The sequence below is a fragment of the Episyrphus balteatus genome, chromosome 4, assembly GCF_945859705.1.
Source record: "Episyrphus balteatus chromosome 4, idEpiBalt1.1, whole genome shotgun sequence".
NCBI classification, from domain to species: domain Eukaryota; kingdom Metazoa; phylum Arthropoda; class Insecta; order Diptera; family Syrphidae; genus Episyrphus; species Episyrphus balteatus.
This window is the reverse complement of record NC_079137.1, coordinates 73,480,876-73,506,518: the sequence shown is the minus strand read 5'-3', so window position 1 is coordinate 73,506,518 and position 25,643 is coordinate 73,480,876. Positions and strand designations below refer to the sequence as shown.

The 25,643-nt window shown below is 30.2% G+C and overlaps 4 protein-coding genes across 5 annotated transcripts; 1 reads left to right on the top strand and 3 right to left on the bottom strand.

Annotated features, from left to right (window-relative positions):
* Positions 1–1,789: 1,789 nt before the first annotated feature.
* Positions 1,790–2,376, bottom strand: LOC129919352 (uncharacterized). The gene has a single exon (XM_056000209.1). It carries the CDS (start codon positions 2,374–2,376, stop codon positions 1,798–1,800), a length of 579 nt encoding a protein of 192 aa, XP_055856184.1. The 3' UTR covers positions 1,790–1,797.
* Positions 2,377–5,023: 2,647 nt separating this feature from the next.
* Positions 5,024–5,593, bottom strand: LOC129919351 (uncharacterized). The gene has a single exon (XM_056000208.1). It carries the CDS (start codon positions 5,591–5,593, stop codon positions 5,024–5,026), a length of 570 nt encoding a protein of 189 aa, XP_055856183.1.
* A 2,707-nt stretch (positions 5,594–8,300) lies between these two features.
* On the top strand, positions 8,301–13,799 carry LOC129919349 (protein takeout-like). The gene is made up of 7 exons (XM_056000207.1): positions 8,301–8,442; positions 8,507–8,741; positions 8,790–9,035; positions 9,095–9,285; positions 12,750–12,984; positions 13,048–13,293; positions 13,488–13,799. The coding sequence occupies exons 1-7, from the start codon at positions 8,373–8,375 to the stop codon at positions 13,687–13,689; spliced, it is 1,425 nt and encodes a 474-aa protein (XP_055856182.1). The 5' UTR covers positions 8,301–8,372; the 3' UTR covers positions 13,690–13,799.
* Positions 13,800–24,231: 10,432 nt separating this feature from the next.
* On the bottom strand, positions 24,232–25,376 carry LOC129918022 (probable chitinase 10). 2 transcript variants are annotated; one of them, XM_055998316.1, is made up of 2 exons: positions 25,227–25,376; positions 24,232–25,163 (listed from the first exon to the last, which is right to left on the bottom strand). In XM_055998316.1, the coding sequence occupies exons 1-2, from the start codon at positions 25,288–25,290 to the stop codon at positions 24,298–24,300; spliced, it is 930 nt and encodes a 309-aa protein (XP_055854291.1). In that variant the 5' UTR covers positions 25,291–25,376; the 3' UTR covers positions 24,232–24,297. The 2 variants fall into 2 exon arrangements, with proteins under 2 accessions (XP_055854291.1, XP_055854290.1); XM_055998315.1 differs by having other exon boundaries at positions 24,233–25,169.
* Between the last annotated feature and the right edge of the window lie 267 nt (positions 25,377–25,643).

Genomic DNA, 25,643 nt, shown 5'->3' with positions numbered 1-25,643 from the left:
TAGAAGCATACAGTTACCATACATCGAATGGATAGAATTTTTGAATAATTCATCAAAAATTAAAATCATATTCAATTTTCGCAACTCCAATCAAATGGAATTTCCACTCTGTGTCAACAAAAATTGATTCCATATGGAATGCGATTAGGTTCTTGCTATTTCTTCCCTCGAGGGATGTGTAGAATGATTAAAATGAAGATGACACAACAGAGCCACACACAACACACGAACCGAACAACCAACGCCAACGATTGGAATGTCCTTCTTTTGTAAAGATACCCGATAACCTACGTTAACTTATGTGTCTCGACTAAAAAAACCACAAGGACGCGCAGCAGAGTATAAACATCATGTGACACAGCAAAAAAAAAAAAGAAAACAAAACCCATACGTATCTGCACTTTTTGGAACTCCTGTCGGCGATGTTAACAATCGTCCTTGATGATGATGATGATGAAAATGATGATGATTGGCCCACGTTAACGTGTTTGCTTGGCTGGCTGTTTTATTTGATGCGGCATCCTCGAAACAATTTTAAAAAAAATAAAAAAAAAAACAAATATTTTCATGATTCACTTTTTTTGTTGTGTCTGGAAAGATTTGTTTGAAAACCTCTGGTTACAAAAGGAATTAAGTACTTTTTTGGCTGAGATTTGCATAAGAATGAACTTAAAATGTTTTGTTAGTGGGGATCCTCATTCATAAAAAGCCAGACAAGTTGGTGCTTAACAAGTTTACCAAGTATAATTAACGTTTCCAACTATAGGATGTCATTCGAAATGTTCCTAAAGTCAATATTTTTGAGATCACTGAAACTCCTAAAAGAAGACGGGAGGTAAGACCTGGCAAAACTGAAATTGCGTTTTTGATAAAATGTAAGCTTAGGAGATGATTCACCTTTCTTCAATAGCTACAATTCACCAAAATGCATATTACCCAGCTACAATATTGCCAGATTATGTGTCTCTTGTTGCCTAGTAACATGTTGCATAATTTCATATCAACTTAATTTTATATTTCTTAATAACATGTTGCCATTTAAAATGCTGTATTGGTAGAGCAACATGTTCCTTGAGACCTTCGACCTGGATACATGTTGCCAATACAAAAAAAATTATCTTATCACAAATATTTAGATACGCGTATCATGTATTTACATGCTGATTAGCCTCATGTTGCTTAATTATAAGTTGCCTAATTTAATGTTAGTCTCCTTCACAGCAACATGTTGCCTTTCTAAATATTGTCTAGGTGGAGGTTCACTTGAAACCTTTCAACTTCCTGAATTTCTAGAAATATGTCACCATGCTTTCTGGTCCGTAGCTACATACATATCACTACATGTTACTTAATTTTAGATACATGTAAAATAGCTGCATTTTATCTAGCAACATGTTGCTCATTTCTTTTTTTCTTAACAAAACACGGCCATACTTCATGTCACTTAAATTTTAATTACCTACATGTCTTAGCTAAATACCTCTTAGCAACATAATCACCTGGCTACATGTTACTATCTACATGTTTAACTGCATGTTGGTAAGCTGCATAAGTCTTTGAGTGACAAATTTTATACCAGATAAAAATGACAAGTCACTAAAACTATAATTGTTTTGCAAGTGACATGTTTCCTAGCAACATGCTGCTGATATTTATATACCTTATCTTAAGTACATTACCAGATAAGATTAACTTAGAAGATTAGCTTACTGCAGAAAAAAATACAACATAGCTTTAGAATGTACATATATATTTGTAATTTGTATTTACATATTTCAAGAAATTAACTGACACAAATCAATCAACATTTGCTGGACAATCAACATTTTCTTTTAAGTCACATTTTTTTTTCCGATCATCGAACCACTGACCTACAGGACAACTGAATCTAACCTTTTGTCTATTGCGGCACTGCCAGTATTCTCTGCAGTGGGAGATACTTTGCCAGAGCTTTCCAAGTTTTTCATTACGACAATCCATTTTACTAGGATCAAAAGGTGCTGGAGTCGGTTGAGTCGGTGTTGTACTCGGAGTTTCTGGCGTTGTTGTAGGAGCTGGTGATGGTGCTGGACAATCGGTGTTACATTTCTTACAAGGTGGACATTTACCAACAACACACATTCTTGTATCTTCATCAAATTTTTCAAAATGTTCACAAAAACTCTGAAATGCTCTATCTTCAAGGCAAACATAAAAACCATGACAATCTAGTGGATCCTCATATTTCCATCCGTTCGGTCTGCCCACACAACTGCTATCATCATCAGCTTCTGCATTGGTATTGTTGAATTGTGGTATAACAAGTGCCAATAATAAAAAAATTGCAATAGGATTTTTTTGTGATATTTTACTAAATTCACAAGTTTTTTTCAACATATTTTCGATGTTTCAAAAATAGTAGCAATAATATCTCAATAATTCAGCCTTATAAACACGTCTTTAAGCACTGTATTTCTATAATTAATATGTTACTTTGTGTTTATTACTGGACTCTCTTTGCAAATAAACTCAGTATGAAGACTGAGTATGAGTTGTTAAGTTTTTTTATTCAATTTTTCCCACTAGGCTCTTTTGATAAGATTAGATTTTTCGTTTAATTTTTAGAATAGATTAGATTTATCTCAAACTGTTTAGGTAAACCTTTTTTAGATTAGATTTTAGATTAGCTATTGGTTTTTATTTTTTTAGCATTGATGAAAGGAGAATGGGCAGTTTTGTATGGAACTTGGACGTTCCACACTGGGGAAATTTGTATGGGAGTGCGGAAAAAATTAAATAAAAACTGAACCACTGAATAGATTTGGATGAAATTTTCAGGGATGACAGTTTTCGTCGTAAGAAATTATTATTATTCATTTCCGCCCACTGCCACGCCCTTTAAAAAAAAAAAAACACTTTTTTCATTTTTTATACAAATTTTTCAAAAGTTTATTCTTTTAAGAAAGCCATTTTTTCCTCAATTAAATGACTCTGATTCTTCTTAATAAACGAAGGGATCAGATGATCTGTATTTTTCAATAATAATTTCGATTTAAATCTTGAGACATTCCATTAGATTTTTGCTTAGATCTTCGCATGAAATGCTTAAAATTCCCATTATTAATAAAATGTATAATAAGAAGACGCATAATCCCTTCTCATTCGTTTTTAATTTGAATAGTTTTCAATATATTATGTACATACATTTCAGTTACATATAACGAAAATTAATTTTTCTGAGCCAAGTTCAAAAAATCAAATGTAATTTTATTGTAGTAGATTTGTAAAAAAATGTGTTACGAATTAATTTTATTTTCTCTATTTGTCTTTTCGGATAAGAATTTCAAGCTTGCAGCCAAAAAAACAAGATTTTTTACTTTGCAATTTTCTCGAAAACTAGAAGGCATAGAAACATATGAATTTCAGTGTTTGGCAAGGAATTAATTAAAGCAGTGTTCTTCATCATTCAAATTGAATTCAAATCCCCAGCCTTGTCAAAAATAGTATTGGAATTTTTTTTTTTCAAAATTTTGACTTTGAAATCGATTATTTCAAAAACAATTCACTTAGGCCCAATTTATTCACTCTCCATTATTTTTAAAGGCTCCATTAAAAATTATAAAACTGTCAAATCGCATACAAATTTTAAAATTTCCCTTTTTTAATGGCGACTTTAAATTTAATGGAGTGTGAATAAATTGGACCTTAAAGAACTTAAAGAATTTAAAAGCTCAAATTAAGCCTAATATTTTGGCTTTTAAAAAAAGTATCATTTATAGTGTTACACCATTGATTTTTAATATTTTTTTGTTATTTTAAGTAATTTTTAAGAAAATGATTTTTGCGACCAAATGAATTTTTCAATTGCCAATAAAAAACGCAGTGGCACCTGGTGGCACCCAAATTTGGCCTTCATCGAAAGGCAATTTCATAAGGAAAAAGTTTTTAATAGTCTCTAACTGTAGGCAAGTGTAGCTAAAATAATATATACAAAAATATGAAAAAATCAAGCCATTTTTTTCTCTTTTCTCTAAATAATTATATAAAATAATTAACATCTTTAAAATTAATAATTTCTTCGATTTACAATAGACAAACGATGGCTTCTTTACGGAAAAATAAAAGTGTATGAGTCGGCTCAAGCTAAAAAAAATTACACAGCTTTAATTTGAGGTAATTTTTACTTCGTTTTTTATACTTTCAACAACTTGTCCCTTTACAAAGCTCTAAAAAGTAAACTACAAGTCCGATTTTAGTGATTCTTTCTGATTTTGATTCAGATTTTATTCTAGAATTTACAAATACTATTGAAATATTCTCCGAGGAACTTTAAATTTTTGACTTTTTTCCGCAAAATCCCCAGTGTGCGTTCCGCGGGCAAGAATGATTTTGTTATTTTTCGATGTAGATATGTAGATATACCTAGATAAATTCTTTGTTCTATTAAATCTTGTTTCACAATATTTCTTTTCTTAAGAATAATGACATGGCTATTCTTCCGTCTGCCTGATATGACATTTCGTTTAGTGTTAAAAATAATATAAACTAGCTGACCCAGCCTTCGAAATTCGAGTGCCAATTTCTTTATTTTTTTTTATTTACAACAATTTTGAACAAAATTAGAAAATTAGGAAACTACATTGAACGTCATATCGAAAAAAATCTACACCATTTTCAGGGTTGCACTCCAAGTGGTAGATGGCGTGAAAAGCAATTTCCCAGGTTCCAATCCCTCTAGTTCGAAATTCGAAAATGTCTTCGTAGGTTCTCGTCTAAGCTTCTAGAAGTTTCCATTTTTTGTATTCAGTTTTCCAGGTAAATTTTAATGAATGCGTTCAGATATTTATTAAAAATAGGTTCACATTTATTAAAGGTATGTTCAGATGTTGATCTTCACAGAAGTAGGTAGTGTATCCAGACATTACGTCACGTGGCCCAGTCTCATGTCACCTGAGGTGGAGTACAAAACTGCAGAAAAAAAAGCAACATAACCTTACAATATGTTTGTATATTGTATTTATTTCAAGAATTTAACTGACATAAATCAATCTTTATTTGCTGGACATTTAACTTTTGCTTTTAATTCACACCTATCAACTCGATCATCGAACCACTGACCTTCAGGACAATTGAATTTAACGCGTTGTCTATTGCGGCACTGGTAGTATACTCTGCAGTTGTTGAGACTACGGTAGAGCGGTCCAAGTTTTTCATCACGACAATCCATTCTACTAGGATCAAAAGGTGCTGGAGTCGGTTGAGTCGGTGGTGTTGTACTCGGAGTTTGTGGCGTTGTAGGAGCTGGACAATCGGTGTTACATTTCTTACAAGGTGGACACTTTCCAACAACACACATTCTTGTATCTTCATCAAATTTTTCAAAATGTTCACAAGAAGTCTGAAATGCTCGACCTTCAAGGCAAGCATAAAAACCATGACAATCTAGTGGATCTTCATATTTCCATCCGTTCGGTTTGCCCACACAACTACTATCATCATCATCCTCTGCTGCATTGGTATTGTTGAATTGTGATATAACAAGTGCCAATAATAAAATAATTGCAATAGAATTTTTTTGTGTTATTTTACTAATATCACAAGTTTTTTTCAACATAATTTCGATGTTTAAAAAAATAGTAGCACTATAATATCTCAATAATTCAACTTTATAAGCACGTCTTTATGCCAAATTTCTTAGTGTAAAATATTTGAGGTTAAGAGTTTTAAAAGTGCACTGGATTTTTATAATTAATATGTTATTTTTTAAGTACTTTCTGTTTATTTCTGGACTCTCTTTTGCAAATAAAGTCAGTATGAAGACTGAGTATGATAGTTGTTAAGGTTTTTATTCAATTTGTCCCACTAGGCTCTTTTGTTAAGATTAGATTGTACCTTTTATTTTTAGAATAGATTAGATTTACGAGTACCTCAAAATGTTTAAACCTTTTTTAGATTAAATTTTAGTTTAGCTTAGTTTTTATTTTTTTTAGCATTGATTAAATTTATTTACAATCTTTACAAAAAGAGGTTGTCTGTAAAGCCGGTTTACGGACGATGATTTTACGTGATAACGTCGTAAGAAAACAGGTTGTGTGCTTTGGTTTAAAATGAATCAATTGACGCGTTCAATTATTTCAAGCAATCATAATTTACAAGAAAAAGCTAAACAAAATTACCTTTTTTCTTTTCTCATTTATATTAATTTTTGTATTTTAAAGCTAACAAAAAAAAATTATACCATTAAAAAGCCAAAAATTTTGTCTAAAGAATAAAACCATTTTTAAATTTTTACAATGTGAAAAAGGTATTAAAATAAATTTATTAAAAACAATCATTTTTTATGAAAAATGTGGAAAAATCACTTTCATCGCCAAAAAATTCATTTTTTTGATATAACAACCTATAATAAATTTTATACCACCTGAAAGTTTATTGCATCTACAAAAAGAGCTAGAATTTTTTGAACTCGACCAATTTTCATCAAAAAAAGCAAAAAAATACATATAATTTTATCTTCTCTCGCCATTGAATCAATTTTTTTCAATGACAACCTATAAAAAAATTTATATCATGTGAAAGCTAATTATTTCACCTTTCATATGACGTTTCAATCTTATTTCTGCGATGCCTGGAAAAAAAGTTAGAACTTTTTAAAGCCAACCATGTCGAAATTCCAAACTGAGATTACGGTACTTCCCACACTGGTGGCTGGTCAGGTCATGGTCATGGGCAACAGATCTCCACAGGTGTTTTGAGGTATTTCGCAAATTTTTTAATTTAAAATTGTGTAGCTTGTAGTGAATGTACAGTTATGTGTGATATTTCAAATGAAAGGTAATATTATCAGGATACTCAATAAAGTTAAATCAAGTTTGCATTTGCTCTAGATCAAAACAACAAAATTGATTGAATTTTTGCACAGATATAGTCCTATCTAGTATCTATTTTTAATATAAATTTCATTCATTTATTTATCTGTTGAAGAAAAAAAACTGTCAAAAAACTTGGAACAAAAAAACTTGTTTTTCACGTTATTCGGTCAAAAATCATTTAAAAATACCAATTTTTTCCACATATATGCGCACAATCATATACTATATGTTCTATAAGCTTGAGATTTTAAGAACTCTACGAAAAATTAAAAAAAAAATAAAACATAACCCAAAAATACCCCAAAATAATTAGGTGTTTTTCAAAAATTCATATTTCGAAACGCAGTGTTTAAAAAAAATCCGTATTATATCCAGCCCTAACTTTTTTTTGTATTATCTTTCGAATGACGTTTTTCAAATTGTCAAAAAAAATTTCCCCTATCTATAATCACTACTTCGTCAAAGGTCTACCTCATGTTTTAGTTTTAGAAAACCATTTATTACCTACTTGGTTTTGAAATTTTCTAGATTTTTTTTCAAATCCATTGTCAGTCTTGTAATAAATTTATCTATCGATAAAAAAAAAATTCAACTCTATACACGTCGCGTTTAGAAAATATAAAATTTTTTGCAATTTTGTTTTACCCCTATTTACCCTATTAAAAGATGGAATTTTTTAAAATCCTTCAAATGTATTTAACTTTCGGTTATTATCTTTCAAATAAGCTATAGCAGATTTTTGTATCTCTAATAGTTTATTTTTAATTTTTAATTGAAATTTTTGCCGCACTGTTAAAAATTAAAAGTGGAACGGGAGAAAATGGCGTCACTTTTGCGTGGTGGTTGCCAAGGTTCATCGATTTATAAGACGTTATCACGTCAAAAAACAAAAATGCATGGCTTTACTGACGTCTGCCTAAAAAACTTTGGTGGAAATCATAAAGTCTGTGAAAATTCGAGCTAATGATTATTATTTTCATATTAACGTCTAAAATTGTATCAGAATAACATTTCTTGTTTTAATTATAAGTCATCGACTTCAATAACATCTGTGTTTTACATATGTAATTGCAAACATTATAAATAAAACCAATAACAAAATAATTGTAAAATCATTTAGTTTTCGATCACTATAATTTGAATAGGTACATGTCAATTAACAAAAACAAGATATTAGATAAGTATCTTATATATTATTAGAACTGTTTGATTTTAATTGAATCTAGTATTAAGTACTTGATCAAGAATTATGTAACCCATTTTATTATTATTACAGTAATTCATTTATAGAATGATCTGAATTTTTTTTTTCTGCTGTGTGAGGTTACAATAAAGAAGTTTGAAATCTATAAACATTTAATTAAAACAACTACACAAACTATGAAGAAATGTTCAGTATTGTTTTTGCTTTAAATATATAAGACAGATGTAAATCTTCTCATTAGTTATTCATACTTTCTTTCGTGCTGAACCTTCAGTTCAATGTTTTTTTTATAACCGGGGTTTATTTTGTATTACAAAATGACGTTCAATTTTTTAACTTTTTCGCTTATAATCTGTTTGTTGCAGTTTTCCCAATCAAAGGATATCCGTGGGTTCAACTTCTAATAAACATCAACAAAATGAGGATTCATGGAATAAAAATATTTTTTTAGCCCAAGACTTGCTTAGATGTCGCCCTACTGATGATGATTGTTTGGTCAAAACGGCAAATGATATTTTACGCAGCCACCCTAACGGATATCCTGAATTAAATCTTGACAATCTCGAGCCTTTTTCTATGGGTGTCATTAGAATTAAAGGTGATTCTTCAAAACCAATTAATTTTGATTTGGAAATGACAAATTTGACAATCAGTGGATATTCGAAAATGACTTTTACTAAATTCAGGTACACTTCCATTTTTACAAAACACTAATAAACTTGTCAAATTTTTAGTGGTTTCAAAGATGAACCAAAAGATTTAGTTATTGATACAGAATCTTTTGTCGATGAAATTGAAATTAAAGGAAAATATAAAGTTTCCGGAAAGATGTTACTCTTTCCTATAACTGGAGATGGTGATTTAAGTGTCAAAATATATGGCCTTCAAGTTAAATTTCGTGCAAAACCAAAAGTTGAAGTTAGAAACGGAAAAGAATATCTCAGATCGGATTACTATAAAATAAAAGCTAAAGCTGATAAGTAAGTTGTAGATCATAGATTATTATATTTTTGTGGTGAATATGTTGTTTTTTTTTCAGAATGACAGTGAAATGTTCAAATTTATTCAATGGTGATAAAGTTCTAAGTGAAAGTATGCACAAAATTTTAAATGAGAACTGGCAAGTTTTGTTTGAAGAAATGCATGAAGATTTTGCTAATCATCTAGCTAAAGTCAATGGAGATACTTTAGATAAAACTATGAAGGATTTTGCCTACAATGAAATCTTTTTAATTGATTAATAGCAAGAATTAAAAACAATTTATGTGTGATTTTCATTATAAACTTGTTTTTTTTTTTTTTTTTTTTTTTTTTTACAAAATTACCATTATTCGATCTGGGGCCTATTTCAGAGCTTACTACATTGTTTACATCAGCCACATCAATGACTTTAAACATTAATTGCGGAAGCCTGTTGGACTTACTGAAGCATTTTTTTTTTGAACATTTGCACTATTTAAACATAACAAATATTTCCCGAATTTCAATCGGACTCAACTATTGGCTTTTAAGGTTGCTGATGTAGTAAATGTAGCTCTGAAACAGGGCCCTGATGAGAATAACCTGAAACGGTTAAATATAAAAGAGGCAAGTAAACGGTCATTTATTAAGTTTTGTTATGTATTATGTCAGTCATATTGGTGCTATTTTTGTATTAGCAGTAAAAATTTCTGAGTGGAAAAGGTATTTTGACAAACGTTCTTTTTTCAATTTTAGTATAAGTTAAATTTGTTTAGGCTCCAATGCGTTTAAAAGTGCGCAAAGTGACAGAACTAAACACTGAAATCTTAAGTTGCAACATATAATTTTAGTGTGCCTGGTTAAACAAAACTGAATTGAATGTGCCAAACTATTAATTATATCAAATAAGAAAACAAAAAAATGCACTAAAAGAAAACAGTAACATTTTGTGGATTTTACTAAAAACTCCAGACTGACTTATAAAAGCCTGGAGTTGGAAATAACGATTGAATAATCAAGGCTTAAACTTGAAAAAAAAAAAACTATTAAATAACTATTTTTTCATTTTTTTGTCCTTCTATATGAGACTAATAGTCACAAATAACTTTTTCTAACTATTAAAATAGTTATCCCGATTTTAACTATGGAAAATATATAAAATATGATTATTTTTTCCTCTTGAGTGTATCACATATTTATACGTAATATATAATCCAAATTGCTTAGGACTAGGTTTAGGTAGACTGAGATAGCAGACTTCACTATAAACCAGAGATGCCCAGAAACTAGATGGAAAACTTCTGACGTCATACTAGTTTGCCTACAAGCTCGGATTGATACATTTGGCTAAGTATGCGTGAAAAGATTGAGGCTTTTGGCTAAGTATGCGTGAAAAGTGCATATGTATGCCTGAAAACACTGTGGTAACAATATAGGTGTATTTCACATTTATTCACTGATACAAAAGAAATTGCAACAACAAGAAATAAAATAAAATGCACGACTGGGTCGCACGAACTTGCTCTTAGAGTTAAAGTTGCCTAAATTTTTAAGACTTTTTATAGAGAAATTTGGAAAATGTAGGTACCTATATATGTAGGTACAAAAAAAAAAAAATTTAAATTAAATTCGTTTTTTTTTTTTAAATAAAATAAAATCTGAAATCAAATTGCCCTCCAAAACAAGTATGCAGTTTTAATTGATATATTAAGATGCATTTTTTATAATTAATTTTGTGGAAAAAAAGTTTTAAAATAAAATTGGTATGCCATTTTGTAGAAATCACTAATCAACATCTAAAAACAAAATTTCAAAAAAAAAAATGTCCCGTTTTCGAAAACTTGATTTTTCAAAAAAAAAAAAAATTTCAAAATTTTTTTAAAAATCCAAAAATTATTTTTTTTTCACATTTTATTTTTGGCTTATATTAAAATTATATAAATGCTTCTTCACAAAAAGTTTGTTTGAAGTCGAATAAGCAGTTTCGGAGATAATCGGATTTGAAAAAAAACGGTTCTATGGCAGGTGCCGTTATAATAATGATTTTCAAAAAAAAAAAATTTTATTAGAAGTTAGACCTTGTCTTTAAACTTACATTTGAATTTTTTAAACAAAATCGTTAGAGCCGTTTTTGAGCAATTTCAATTTTACTAAAATCGGAATATGACAAGTAACGTTATTTTTGGTCCAACAAAATTAATTCCAAAAATCCCTCTGGAGAGTCGCCAAATAATGCTACATACCAAGTTTGACATCAATCGGTCCATCCGTTTAGGCTGTAGCTTCGTTTACAGACAGACAGACTGACAGACGGAAAGACAGACGGACTTCCGGGACCCACTTTTTTGGCATTCTCTACCATCGCAATGTCATGGAAAAATGCTATCTCAACTTTTTTTTTTGTACGAATGCATAACTTGATATAAAGTACCTATATCGCAAGTAAAAATGGGTTTTGGGGGTAAAACGTGCGAAAGTTTCCGATCTCCTTCTGGGTATCTCTGGATCTGGTATTCTGCCTTCACTGTTTGGATTTTTTGTCCTTTTAAAATACTCCAGTCAAAGCGTCATTTGATCTTGCGCACAGATTCACTGTATTTTATGGATCGATAGGGGTATATTTAAAAGGCTTAAACCCAATTTCTCACCACCTGATCATTCTTTTTAGCAGAGTTATTCACAAAAATGCATTTTTTGGGATATTTTACTTCTAAGCTAATATCTTAGCTCCAGTTTGTAGTAGACCAAAAAATAAACATACATTCTCCTCCTTATAATATTTTCTATCGTATATTCCTGAAAGAATTAGGTTTGGATTATAAGACAAAGAAATAATCCGGCACAAGGTTTCATTTTAATTTGTGTTTGTCTTTTGTTGTTTGCTGTGGAGAGTGTTTATCTGTTTATAAAATTCCTCAAGGTTAACATTTTTGCTATGTGGGGTAACTTATATGTTGTATGGTTTCTATACAATAGTACCTAAAAATGATTCTTACAAACCCTCACTAACATCTACTCTACATCCATCGGTACGGTAAAATTTTGAATTTCTAATGCTACCTACATGCATTCATATTTCCTGATTTAAATGCATATGGAAAATTTTCTTGTCTACATTTCTACATCAGTAGAACAACATTTATTGTTTTCATTTTACATATGTCATCGAACTTAAATGAATAGGTAAGAAAAAAAAAAATGATAAATAATTTATTTGATCACTATAATTGACTCCTAACAGTAATTAGGAAAACTAAGATATTTACAGAAGATGTATCTATGTATTAAAAACTGTTTCATTTTAAATGCACTTAATTAAGTAAACAAGAATTAAACAGCTTTTTTGTTATTACAGCAATTCACTCATAGAACGATTCTCTGTGAACTATTTGATTTACTGTATCAATAAAAAAGTTTGAATTCCATTAGCATTTAATTAAAAACAACAACTGCATTGTAACTTTGTAACATCCACACAAACGATGAAAAAATCTTTAGATATTTTTTTGCTTTAAGTATATAAGACTTGAGGTAAAACCTATCATTAGTTCGAGATACCTTTGGTTCGCTTAACCTTTATTTATAATCGGGCTTCAGAATTTAAAAATGTCGTTTAAATTTCTACTAATCTCGGTATTAATCTGTTTGGTGCGGTTTTCACAATCAAAGGATCTCCGTAGGTCCAACTTCTTATAAACATCAAAATAAGGATTCATAGGAATTATATATTTTAGCCAAGGACTTGATTCGATGTCGACCTACTGATGATGAATGCTTGGTCAAAGTAGCAAACGATATTCTTCACAGCCACCCTAATGGATATCCTGAATTGAATATTGACAATCTTGAGCCCTCTCCTATAGGTGCCATAAAAATAAAGGGTGATTCTTCAAAGCCAGTTAATTTTGATTTGGAAATGACAAATTTGACATTCAGTGGATATTCGAAAATGACTTTTACCAAATTCAGGTATACCCCTAGCTTTTTTTTTTAAACAACAGAAAACACTAAAAAATTGTTGAATTTTTTTAGTGGTTTCAAAAATGAACCAAAAGATTTAGTTATTGACACTGAATCTTTGTGTGATGAAGCTGAAATCAAAGGAAAATATAAAGTTTCTGGAAAGATGTTACTTTTTCCCATAACTGGAGATGGTGATATTAGTATCAAAATTAATGGTCTTCATATAAAATCTCGTTCAAAGCCCAAAACTGAATTGAGAGATGGAAAAGAATATCTAAAAACGGATTATTATAAAATAAAAGCTAAAGCTGATCAGTAAGTCGAACGAGTATATATATATATATATTAGCTGCGTTCCTTTGGGAATATTTTTAACTACTGCTTAGTAGGTACTTAAAGCTGCTTTGAATTTTTAATAGTAGCAAAAGTAGTTCAAAGAAGTTTTAAGTACTAATTAATGCAGCTATTTGGTTTGTGTTGACCAGTTTTGATATTGTTTTTTTTTTCAGTATGACAGTGAAATGCTCAAATTTATTCAACGGTGACAAGGTTTTAAGTGAAAGTATGCACAAAATTTTAAATGAAAACTGGCAAGTTCTATGGGAAGAAATGGAAGCTAGTTTTGATGAACAACTGTCAAAAGTCAATGGAGAAACTTTAGATAAAGTTATGAATGATTTTCCGTACAAGGAATTATTTTTAATTGATTAATGAAGCAAAAAAATTAAGAACTCGTTATTTTAAACATATTTGGCTCTTATTAAAAAACTTGTTTTTCTTTGTAATGTATTAACGTGAATGAAATTTCTTTACTGTGGTGTTGTTGTTGTTGTTGTCTCTAATAATTTTAATATTAGTTACATTTTGCTACTTTCTGATGCTTTTTATTTTTCATTTTCAATTTCATTTATGAAACACTTTCAAAACTAAACAAAAATTTAATATTTTCTCTGAGAGTTTTATGAATATTTAATTTCCATTGCGAATGCACTTTTTTATTTAATAGAATTGAAAAAGCATAACGGGTTTAGCATCTGTATAGAATATTAAGCAAGCATCCTTGTGAACTAAATTGAAACTTTCAAACAAAGTATTCTTCTCGGGGTGAAAATATTATATAAATATTCAGCATGCATGCACTTTGACAACAAGAAAAACTCTATTGATGTTCGATATGTGTTCTTTTTGGAATGTAATTCTTGGTCTTTAAGTTTTATTTAATGCACATTAAAACAGGTAATGTGAACTGAATCAACTATAACTTATTGATCATATGAACAAATCTTTAAAAAGACGATTTTTTGAAATTTTTAAACATAACGTTTTCAGCTATTACATCTTTTGTCCTTTACCAAAAATTCCATTCAATTACATTTTCCAAATATTTATCTAGATACAAGACAAAAAATATTTTGGTTTCACTTTACTTTGGTTTAAAATAACTATCATCCAACAAGCATAAAAATGCTTAAAATAAAAAAAAAAAAAAATAAAAAATTCCAACAAAATAGAAGACGAAATTCTTTTGGTTCTATGATTCTCAACAATTCAATAAAAAACATTCTTCAAAAAGTTCCTCGCTCTGACATAAAACAAACCAGAAATGCTTCAGGGGTTTTGTCATTGATTTGTGTGTTTTTATTTTAAGATATTTTTTTTTTCACTTACTTCTTCGCAAAAAAGACTGAATGATGGATAAAAAAGGAATTTCTTCTAACGTCGTCGTCGTCGCCATATCCTTTGACAGGTGAAAAATGTCTCCATCTTTGAACTTTGGCACTTGCACTTTTTATCTTGTAAGGAGGTGAAACAAAAAATAAAAAAAAAATAACACCAATAAGATAAATAAACTTTTTCCATCATTATAACACCTCACACTATTCAAAAGAAGAAAAAACAACAAAAAACGTTACAGTCTGTTTGCTTCAACAATCCTGAAAAAAAATCTATGGAATAGATTCAACTTGTCAATGTTGGGAGGTGAAAATGGCATTTTAGAATGGATTCAAGTTGAAATGTACAAAAAATAATCAAGCCATTTGCCCAGAAGTTATTTTTCAATGAATTAGGAGCCAGTTTAACTTTGATATTTTGATTTTTTTTTTAAGAAAATCACAAATTGATTCGCTGTGGGACTTTTTTTTTGTAATCCTAACTGACATAATACCTAAATGTCATGACATATTGTTAAATCATAATGAAATCAACGTTTCAGCTATCTCAAACCATAAATTTCTTAGGGATTATTTGTTGCGCTTTAAATTGATTTAGGTACCTTCCTTTTTTTTTTCTTCCCAAATAAAAGGTCTTTTTGAAAATATTGGTTTATTTTTCCGATCAATCTTATTGGTTGATAAATGAATTGAGATATTTTGTTACTGAATTGGTTGGCAATTCAACAGGATATAAAAAAATATTGGCTGCTTTTCACAAATTCATGAGGAAGATACAAATTATTTTTTAAAAGGTTAAATGCAAAGATTGTGGGTGTAGAAAAAATGGAAAAATGGTCTTCTGTTAGAAATCCTTGTAACCTAAGAAGAACGCAAAATATTGATTTTGTGTAAAATTTTAGGAAACATTCTTTTGGAACCTTAAGGCATTTAGATAATTCTGTAAAAATACAAAGATATTATACAAATAACTTAGCGTAATAGCTTTGAAAGCTCTCGCTGCCCACAAAAAAATTTAATTTCCTGACTTCGAAAATAAGAATTTAAACTATGTATGTGACATTTAACAGTTGCTTCTAGGCTTTTAAAGTTCGGTATTACTATAATTTCTTCAGGATAAGTGTTTCCTATCACCTTTACATACAAATATTGATTATTTAGATCGCCATCAGCACTATGTGATTTCAACTTTAATTTTCTTCCTCATGAAATTTTGTAATTTGATTCACCAAATTTAATTGCCTCCAATGATCTAAAAATTTGTATTTCATCATTTTACATTACTTACAACTTACATGTGTGTAGGTACGTATAAATTTCATTTGCCAATACAAAGTGTTAAAACACTTAATCCTCAGGCTATTGGTTTCTTAACCTCAAAAATCGATCAAACATTCTATAATAAACTTAAGTCTTGGTTGAATTGTTTAATAAAAACACACTCAACACATAAAAAAAAAGAAAATGTACAATAATATTTTCTTTACACAGCAGATTGAAGAATTTAACGATGTTATCGTAATTCAATTAAAAAATAACCACACATAGGGATAATAAGGAAGAAAAATGTGTTACAGGAACACACACAGACATACATAGTAAACGCAAAAGAAAACAGTTTGGTTTGAACCACACTACACAAGTAACATGTATTTCAAAATTAATTAGATTTAAGGTTACATTATTATGTACACTTATATCTACAGTATAAGGTTTACGCCCCGATGGTTTTGTATAGAGTTAGAGTGTTATATTTGCTTGTGCATTACAGGGTGATAGGTGCAAAAAATTGTGTACCTATAGGTACTAATTTTTAAGTCAGAAGTTATTCTTCCATATCGTTTAACTTTAACCGTTTAGTATTTACCTCTTACAAATTACAATTTGCCATTTATAATATACCACTTGCCAATTTATGTTTTCCGCTAAATCATCACTTATTTATGTCACCACTAATACTTATCAGTTATCACTTATCAGTTCTACTCACTGATTTATGATAGTACTACAGCGTGTCAAGACAATATTCAATATCCTCTTTCACCAAGGTGTTTCTGATTTTGCACCTCGAGTTTTTTAAGATCACCTTCAATCTAGTTGATCCATCGGATCCCAAGTAAATAAATTCCTTGAATACTTATCAAATAACTTATCTGTTTTATTTATCTCTCATTCCCATTCGCCACTTGCCACTTTCAACATGCTTTTTACTTGACGCTACTCTATTTAAATTATTTTTTTAGTTAAATTATTTTTTTATAAACTGTTATAACATTTTAATGGTTATGTATGTATAAGAAGAATTAATGTAAAATATGACTGAAAAAAAAACTAATGAAATCCATGCATTTTTGAAAAAAACTTAAGATAATATAGTAAAATTAATTTCTTAAATTAATAGGCTTTTTTGCGTTTTGTTACCAACAACTTCCTAATTCCTCTAGATAGGACAAAAACTTTTACCATTTAAAAAAGTTGGCCACCTACGTTCCTATAGATTTTTTATGCCACAGGTGTTTAAATTTGTTCCTAAAATATTTTTTGTTACATTTTGCATCGAAAAACGAATTTCAAATTTTTTTTTTAAAGTAAAGGTGCAACAGTTAAGAAATTTACTTAGTGAGTCAATTTTTGTAGAAAATTATAAAAAAAAAATTATAAAATTCATTGTGGTAAACGAAAACGTAAGATGATGAAATTTAAAATAGGTACCTATACACTAAAGGAAAAAAAGCTAGGTAATATTTTCTGTTTGCGATTGAGATTTTTTCTATTCGGTTTAAGGACAGTTTTAAGTCTAGGTATCAGCCATTTCAGGCTTATCCATTTTTACCGAACACCCTGTAGGTATATACAAATTGTTATTGTACCTTGTATATCGCCAGTAAAAATCCAATAAAATTTCAAAAACTATATAATTTTTTTTGAGAGCACCCTGTGTATTATTGCAAAATATTTGAGAGTACGTATAGAAAGCAATATTGTGTGTACAAAGCAGCGTTTCAAACAACGAAGAAGCGACAAATAACTGAAATTGAAATTTTACAATAGATAAGTAGACTAATTTTACTAAAAAATTAAAAAAATGTTAACGAAACGAATCAAGGACACACAGGTGTATCCTTTTTGAGTAATTGATATATTTTGGCCTTGTTTCAAATTAATTTCCACCGAGGTTTTTATACAGAATTAATAAAATCCAACATTGGATCACACGTCGTTGATTTTTGGTTCAGTAAGCATCAAGGAGCATGGTAGTGTCTAACCAAGGTATAAAGCAACCTTATTTTAAAGAATAATATCCGAAAACTCATTATCAGCAAACTTTGAACAAAAATTAGAAAAAAATTAGTTATAAGTTGGCATCATTTTTTGGTCAGAAAAATGGTAGTTAGACAATAAATTTAAACAAAAATGTTGCGCATACACCACAGTGACCAATGAAATTTAAATTCTAAAATTGATGAAAAATTTAATAACCATGAATTAATATTTGTTAACAATTCCGACTCAATTAATTTTAAATTTATTAAATTTATAGTCCGGCGTTTGAAATAGAGCGAAAGCGTTTTTAGATCACGGAATCAACAAAGTATATCTTGCAAAGCATTTAATTTTTTTAAGGTTATTTTTTTAAAGCTCTTAACACTATTCCAGTCTTTCAAAGTACAGCATCTACAAAACCATAGAGATAAAAACGATAAACTATTAAGATGCCTGCAATAAGCAATACTGATACAAAAATTCAAAGTATTTTTCTCCATAAAACGATTTAAAATATGTATAATTTTTTTCTACATTTTGTATGTGACTTATTTGAAATCCGATTACGAGAAACTATTTATTCTTCACAGTTTTGTCGTCTTATTCCAAGAAATTTCTTTCGCACTCAAAAATCAAAGTCTTTGTTGTCAATCCGAAACCAAAAAAATTCATATTCAACCAAACTAAAAGAAGAAAAAAAGAAACTAACCCCAACACTATACCACTACACATTGCCAATTTCTCTCAAATTGAATTACAAATAAAAGAATTAAATTCCATTCACTTAGGTATCCACTATTGCATTTTATATCGTTTTTTTTTTTTATCAGAAAACGAACAAAAAAGTTAAAAAAAATATTTCATCGCACAGTTCCACCAGTGTGCAACGTGCTTCTATTTACAGCTAATAGAGATCCGATTCCCCAGAAGTCTCATCATGCAGAAATACTTCAATTCAACGTGCTTCAATGAAACTCTATCGTTCCATGGAATGTACCATAGAAAAAAAGCAATAAATAGTTAAAAAAAAAAATCAAAATGTAAATAAACATTCCATTCCCAAGGATAAAAGATCTTTCTCTGATGATTATTTCAATCATCATTCGAAATAAGAAAAAAAAAAGCTTTGAAAAAAAAGAAGGTTGATGAAAGCAAACGCAATAGGTACCACCAACAAAAACAATAGGAGTACTATGGGATTGTCATCTTCAATGATTTATTGTTTTGTGGAAAAGATAGTCTCTCTCTTGGGTCATTGCCTGGCCTGGTCCTAGCTTTATACTCTGGTTGATTGTATACAGAGGTTGGTACTTGACAGTTATTTTTTATCTTTTATTTTTTTTTACGGCAGCAAATCAAGGATTTCGAGCCAAGAGACTTATTAATTTTAAGGATTTAAAAAAAGCGGTTCCTTGGGGCAGTAAATTTATCTTTTGTTTTAAAAATGATCTATTTAGATTTTATTTTTTGCATTACCCAGGAGATTTCAGATTTTATTGGTTCTAAGGCTATTATAAGACTGCTCAATTCAAAACCCTAAAAATAGCTCTTTAACTTTAACTCCTAAAAAAATTTCGTTCAGAATTGAGAATTTGAAATCTCCAAAATGCAAATGAATTGACTGTGACTTTTGACAGATGAACCTTTACAATACAAAAAAAAAAAACTACCCACTAAAGTTCAAACAAAAATCCCCACATCATTGTATTCCCATTGACACAATGAACAAGCAAAAATCATCAGGACACATCGCTGTCGTCGTCGTTTGTCCAACAAAACTTCACTGCCATTGTGCTTTTCATCAAAATCTGAATTGTTGTGGAGGAGCCTTTTCTCTGTTGTTGTTGTCATACATAATATCCATTTTAAGGACAATCACCGTATGTTCATATTTTATATATATACATCCATTTTCCTTTAACCACCCGTGACTAGATCCCCCATAGCATCAATTGTATTTCGTTTGTATAGAACACAATACTGCTTAAGGACACTTTTGTACAAAACTGGCAAAATGTAACGTGTCCTTACCAAATATGTTGCAACAGGCTAACTGGAAGAGTTTAATTTTGGTGTTGGAAGATTGGGAGAAATTTCCCAAATTTTTAGGGAAAACGATTCTATTAATAAAAAGTTTAAGTGAAATTTTATACCAATGATACCAAAATTTTTTGAATTTTTGAAATTTTTTCAGTGTTGAAATTAACCTAATACATTTTTTTTTAACACGTCAAGAATTTACGTAATTCCACTTCGACTTTAAAACTATACTCCTCTTGGAAAAAGAAGTGGTTTTAAAAAGGCATTATTGTCGAAAATACGTAAACATTGCTCCTTCGATGTCAATCGTCAGAAAATGAGCAGCTAAATTTAAATGGGGTCGGAAGTCAGTGGAAAATGACGAATGACAAGGCGATTAAAAACAGCACCCACAGCAAAAAAAGACGTATGAAGGTTAGTGAAAAAGCTGAGGCTTTGAGAATATCCGAAGAAAGGTTTCGAATTCGAAATATCTTGCATATCAGCCATAAAATAGCTATGTGCTCTTTAAAAACAAACACGACAAAAAATTTCAGAGGAATGTTTGTACAGTTTAAAGAAGGATCCCATTGATTTTGTGCGCCGATTTTTAACGACTATAATCCGATTTCAGCCACTATACGCAAAAAAAAAAAACATTCGAAGCAGTATACGTAAGCCTGGTGGTAAATAAAAAAAAAAGTCGATTGGTCTGCGGGAGAGGTTATGTCCAGAGATTTTCGGGATTCGAAAGCGATTTAAATTGATCGAAAGACCTGAAATGGGCAGAACAATTACAGAATTGTATTACTACAACCTACTTGATCCAAGCCAAAATTCATAAGTAGACGCAGGGTTTCAAGAAAAAAAAAATCGAACAGTTCACAAAAGTTCTTTGCCTATGGGAAAATTTTTAGATTTGGGGTATTACATTAGATATCGCTTATCCTATTTATTCTACTGATTTGGCACCATTAGTGTTTCATCTGTTTCTGAATATAAAAATATTGTATCTCGGAAGAGATTCGGGTCCAATGAAAAATTCCGACTCCAAACTCTCAATTCCGGGAAAAAATTCTAAAGTAGGTTGAAAGCTGGACCTTCTCAACACAAAGCTAATTTAAATCGGCTCAGTAATTTGCTTATAATAGCCGTGTTTTATTGGTAACATAGTACTTAGCTCAGTAAAATTTTGCACGGGAAACAACAACAAATGATTGCTAAGGATAAACAAAAGTTTCTTATTGTTGGTTTACAGAGAAAATTTTTGTCTAAACTTATACATTTTTGACTTTTAAACAATAAGGATATTAATAAATAAATAAAAGTAATCAATTGTTGTTGTTTACAGCATAAAATGTTTACTCAGTAAAATGCTGAGTACCAATAAAACACGGCTAATTATAAAATTTTAAGAATCGTACTCTACTACTACTCACTATGGAAAATTAAAATGCTACGAAAAAAACAAGCTTCATCCAATTAAAAAAGATCAAAATGCAAAAAGGGATAAAGAAAAATCTAAGTTTTTGCTGATACCTAACCATGAAATGTAAGCAATGAATTTAAGAAAGGCTAAAGTAAGAAAAGCTCCAAGATCCGAATTTATTCCTTCCAGAAATTTATTAAGGAACATATTTCGTACCAAGGAAAAGTCACAGAAGTTACGCTTTCACTTCTTCCTGTAATATTGAAGGTGTTTGAATATTTCCAAAAATAGAAAAAAATCGTCTTATACCTTAAAACTAGTTCTCAAATTAGAATTAAGACACTTTCTGCCTGAAGGACTCTCTTTTATTCTAAAATAATATATAGAAAACATAATTTTTCGCGTTAGGCACGGAAATGATTAAGAATTCAAACTTTAGGGAAGGGAAATAGTGGCTGGGGTAGCAAAAGGTAGTGTTCTAGGACCTATTGTGTACTTTTGCTTACCTTAAACAGAAAACACCATTGTAGCTGTTTTTGCTGACGATACCGCAATATTTGCAGTTGGCCAAACTATTAGCGAATGAAATAGTAAGCTGTAAAATGGTCTTAATAATTTCAATAAATTTACAACAACATGACAAATAGTGTTAAAGTGGAAAAAAGATTTTAATGCCAACCAGTGTTGAGAGGGCCGGCTATTTATCGCCAAACAGACTCTTTAAACATCTCACTCGTTCCTTAAAATTTTGATATCCGATTTATTGGAATTTTGCTGTTTTAATTTTGAACTTGGCGATTTAAGTCTCCTTTAAAATTCAAGCATTTTACAACAAAAGTCCACCAAATATGTGAACAGAGACAACCAATTTGCATACATTTTTTATTTTTATGTATTGCAAATATAATTTCTCCTCCGTTAATGAGCATGAAAACCAGAATATTTCGACAAAATGAAATACACATAAAATTATACTTGAAGTCTCCTTAGCTAAAGTTATCTGAAAATAAAAAAAAAAATCGTTTTTTGGACCATTTTTGAGAGCGGCTATTTTTGGCTCTAAGATTTTTCAAAATCGGCTCCTTCCCTACAAAATATTCTGGCAACACTGATGCCAACAATTAAATAGGAAATTATGTCTGGACTTTTGGTATATAATTTCCGGTCTTCATTTTTTTTTAACACCTATCTAAGAAAGAATAATCTGAAATTGTAAAGTGATGTTCACAAAGCTTATAACCAGCTTGCAAGTTAGAGGTTTCCAAAAATACATCATTTTTCAAATTATGACAAGTAATTAAGAAGTTATGATGGAAAATATGAACAAACAGACATACGTACCTACCAGTCAAAAAATTCATTACCCTTCTTTTGGCCTTCCCATTATGGGGTAAAAACAAATGCTTCTATCAAAAATTAAAGCATCGATTGATATAGATATTAACAAATTTATCAATCTTAAGTCAAAATTATATTCAAAATCGAAGCAAAAAAAACTTTGGCCATGTTTCTCAAGGATATTTTCCAAAACAATTCCCTCCAGCACTGGTGGTAACTTTATTTTATATTGATGGCATTGAAACTTTTGTGTTTTGTGACTAAAATTCCTTTTTTTTAAATCCCTTTGGGTTACACACACGTTCCATATGAAGAATAAGCACCGTAGCGCACACATTGTCGTCGTGCTACGGGCAGTGCACTCTCAAAAATTTCTCCAATTCAGTTGAACTGCTGTGCAGCATTTTGTCATACGTGTGTTAGGATTTTATGTGTACGACGAAAATTCGCAAAAAAGCAATTCGTGTGTGTTGTAAGTTTTACTTGGAAAAGAAAAATTGAAGCATCCACTCTCTAAACACATCTCAAGGGTATTTTTCTTCTCTATATAAATTTTAAGTGATGTTCCTTTTTACGCTAGTTTGTAGCACTTTACTTGTGTGTGAACGTTTAATTTTACAAATCTTTCTTTGCCAGTGTGGTTTTTTTCTGAGAAAAAATTAAGAACGTTAAAAGGAAAGATATTTTATTTTTTTTTGTTTTTAGTTTTCTAGGGCAAGCTTTTTAAAAGTAAATACTTTGTTAAATAAACGGTAATAAAATCAAACCAGTGGAAAGTAAATACTCGCACGTGACAACTTTTTTTAAATTAAATTTCTTCTAACTTTTTCAGAAATGAAATGTTGTCTTCTTGTTCTTGTATGTAGGTAAGGTGAATGTGACAGGAGAACATTTTACTGACATACAAATTTATTTATGAATTTATTCTTGTTCATAGAACCGTTTGTGAAATGTTCTTGATTCATATAATACAAAATAAGCATATTTTAAAATTATTACAGAAATTCAAATTACAGCTATTAACCCTTCAAATCCCTTAGTTAAAAAGCCAATTAACTATCCTGTCAATTTTTCTATAGATCGCCGGATGATATGCTCGATTTGACCAGTTTTCCCAGTTTGCATTATGGTGTTCCCGCAATTTTCGAGCTAGTTTGCCAGGTTGATTTCAGAGAATTGCCTGTATATTTGCACGAATCCATCTGTCAAATCGCCTTTGATTTGCCAGTTAATTTGTTAGTTTCTTGCAAGGATTTTATAGTTTTGTCTTGTTGTTTTGCCGGATTTGAGTTTAAGCATTTTAATGAAAACCGAGAACCACCACAAAGCCAAACCACCTTAAAAACAGAACTTAAATTCTGAAAACAACGATAACAAATACATAAAAAAAACTTTCAGTAGAGTGGTATTGTCAATACCTAAATGGGTCTAAAAATCTTCTATAATTACATAGAAAAAAAAAAAACTACACATCATTAAATGTTCATCAATACTAAAATTTATTTTTAGATTTATTTACATAATTTAATAAAATCAATGTAAAACTGCAATATTTTACAGGATTTTATTTTCAAAAAGATTATTGTTATTTTCTTTTTACTTTTTTGAACATGCCTCCGGGGTACACTTTTCAAGTTTAGGATCAAAACAAATGTCTATGTCACAGTCATTAAAATCTAAAACTCCACTAGCACAAATATAGTAGCGTTCACGATTGAATGGATCGATAAATTTTTTCTTTGGGTTCACTCCGTCTGCACATTCCTCTGTGATCCTTTCCAAAATCTCTTCTTTGGTTTCTTCTTTTGGAATTCCCGTAATTGAACATCCTTGGACTTGCGGTTTACACACTTGACTCTCAGGATCATAACCAAGGCCAACGGGACAGTCCTTCTTAACTAAAACCCTCCTCACACAACGAATGTAACTTTGACAATTGAATGGATCGATAAATCTTTTCTGTCCGTTCATAAAATCTTCACATTCCTCTGTGATCCTTTCCATATACTCTTCATTGGTTTCTTCTTTTGGAATTCCCGTAATTGAACATCCTTGGACTTGCGGTTTACACACTTGACTCTCAGGATCATAACCAAGGCCAACGGGACAGTCCTTCTTAACTAAAACCCTACTCACATCACAACGATAGTAACTTTGACAATTGAATGGATCGATAAATCTTTGCTTTGCGTTCGCTCCGTCTGCACATTCCTCTGTGAACCTTTCCAAAATCTCTTCATTGGTTTCTTCTTTTGGAATTCCCGTTATTGTACATCCTTGGACTTGCGGTTTACACACTTGACTCTTACGATCATAACCAAGGCCAACGGGACAGTCCTTTTTAACCAAAACACCCATCAAACAACGATTGTAACTTTGACAATTGAATGGATCGATATATCTTCCAAAAAAGCTATCATCACAATCTTTTGTGATCCTTTCATAAATCTCTTCATTTGTTTCTGTTGCTAAAACAAATATAATTTTTGAATTTATGTTGATTTACAGATTTTCTTTAATCTTACCTTTAAGAACAGCACAATTGACAGAGGCAAAGCACAATAAAATAATTCCAATCAAGACTTTCATTGTAATATGCCAATAATATAAATTTGCAACGTAAATTTATAAAAAGTTAGATTAGACAAACAAACTAAATGATTCGTTCACTCAAAGTTAACTTCACAAATTGATACAAAATGTATTAATTTTTTGGTTTATATAGGGTAACTTTTTGTTTTTTATCGCGGCAACCTTTTTTTGTTTATATGAAAACACGTAGGTAATATTATAAAATTATGGGCGGGGAGTATGTTAAAAGATATGAATCTAATCTCTCTCTACTACACTTTTAACCCGTTTCCGGGGGCTACCAGTTACTGATGACTAAGAAACTTGGAATTTTATACACTATCTGTTTTTGGTATAATTAGAGGTAATCT

Coding starts and splice junctions, on each gene's coding strand:
- LOC129918022 (XM_055998315.1), bottom strand. CDS start 25,290: ATGAAAGTCTTGATTGGAATTATTTTATTGTGCTTTGCCTCTGTCAAT. Junction 25,170..25,226: donor CAATTGTGCTGTTCTTAAAG/GTAAGATTAAAG, acceptor TATTTGTTTTAG/CAACAGAAACAAATGAAGAG.
- LOC129919349 (XM_056000207.1), top strand. CDS start 8,373: ATGACGTTCAATTTTTTAACTTTTTCGCTTATAATCTGTTTGTTGCAG. Junction 9,036..9,094: donor ATAAAAGCTAAAGCTGATAA/GTAAGTTGTAGA, acceptor TTTTTTTTTCAG/AATGACAGTGAAATGTTCAA. Junction 12,985..13,047: donor ATGACTTTTACCAAATTCAG/GTATACCCCTAG, acceptor GAATTTTTTTAG/TGGTTTCAAAAATGAACCAA.
- LOC129919352 (XM_056000209.1), bottom strand. CDS start 2,376: ATGTTGAAAAAAACTTGTGAATTTAGTAAAATATCACAAAAAAATCCT.
- LOC129919351 (XM_056000208.1), bottom strand. CDS start 5,593: ATGTTGAAAAAAACTTGTGATATTAGTAAAATAACACAAAAAAATTCT.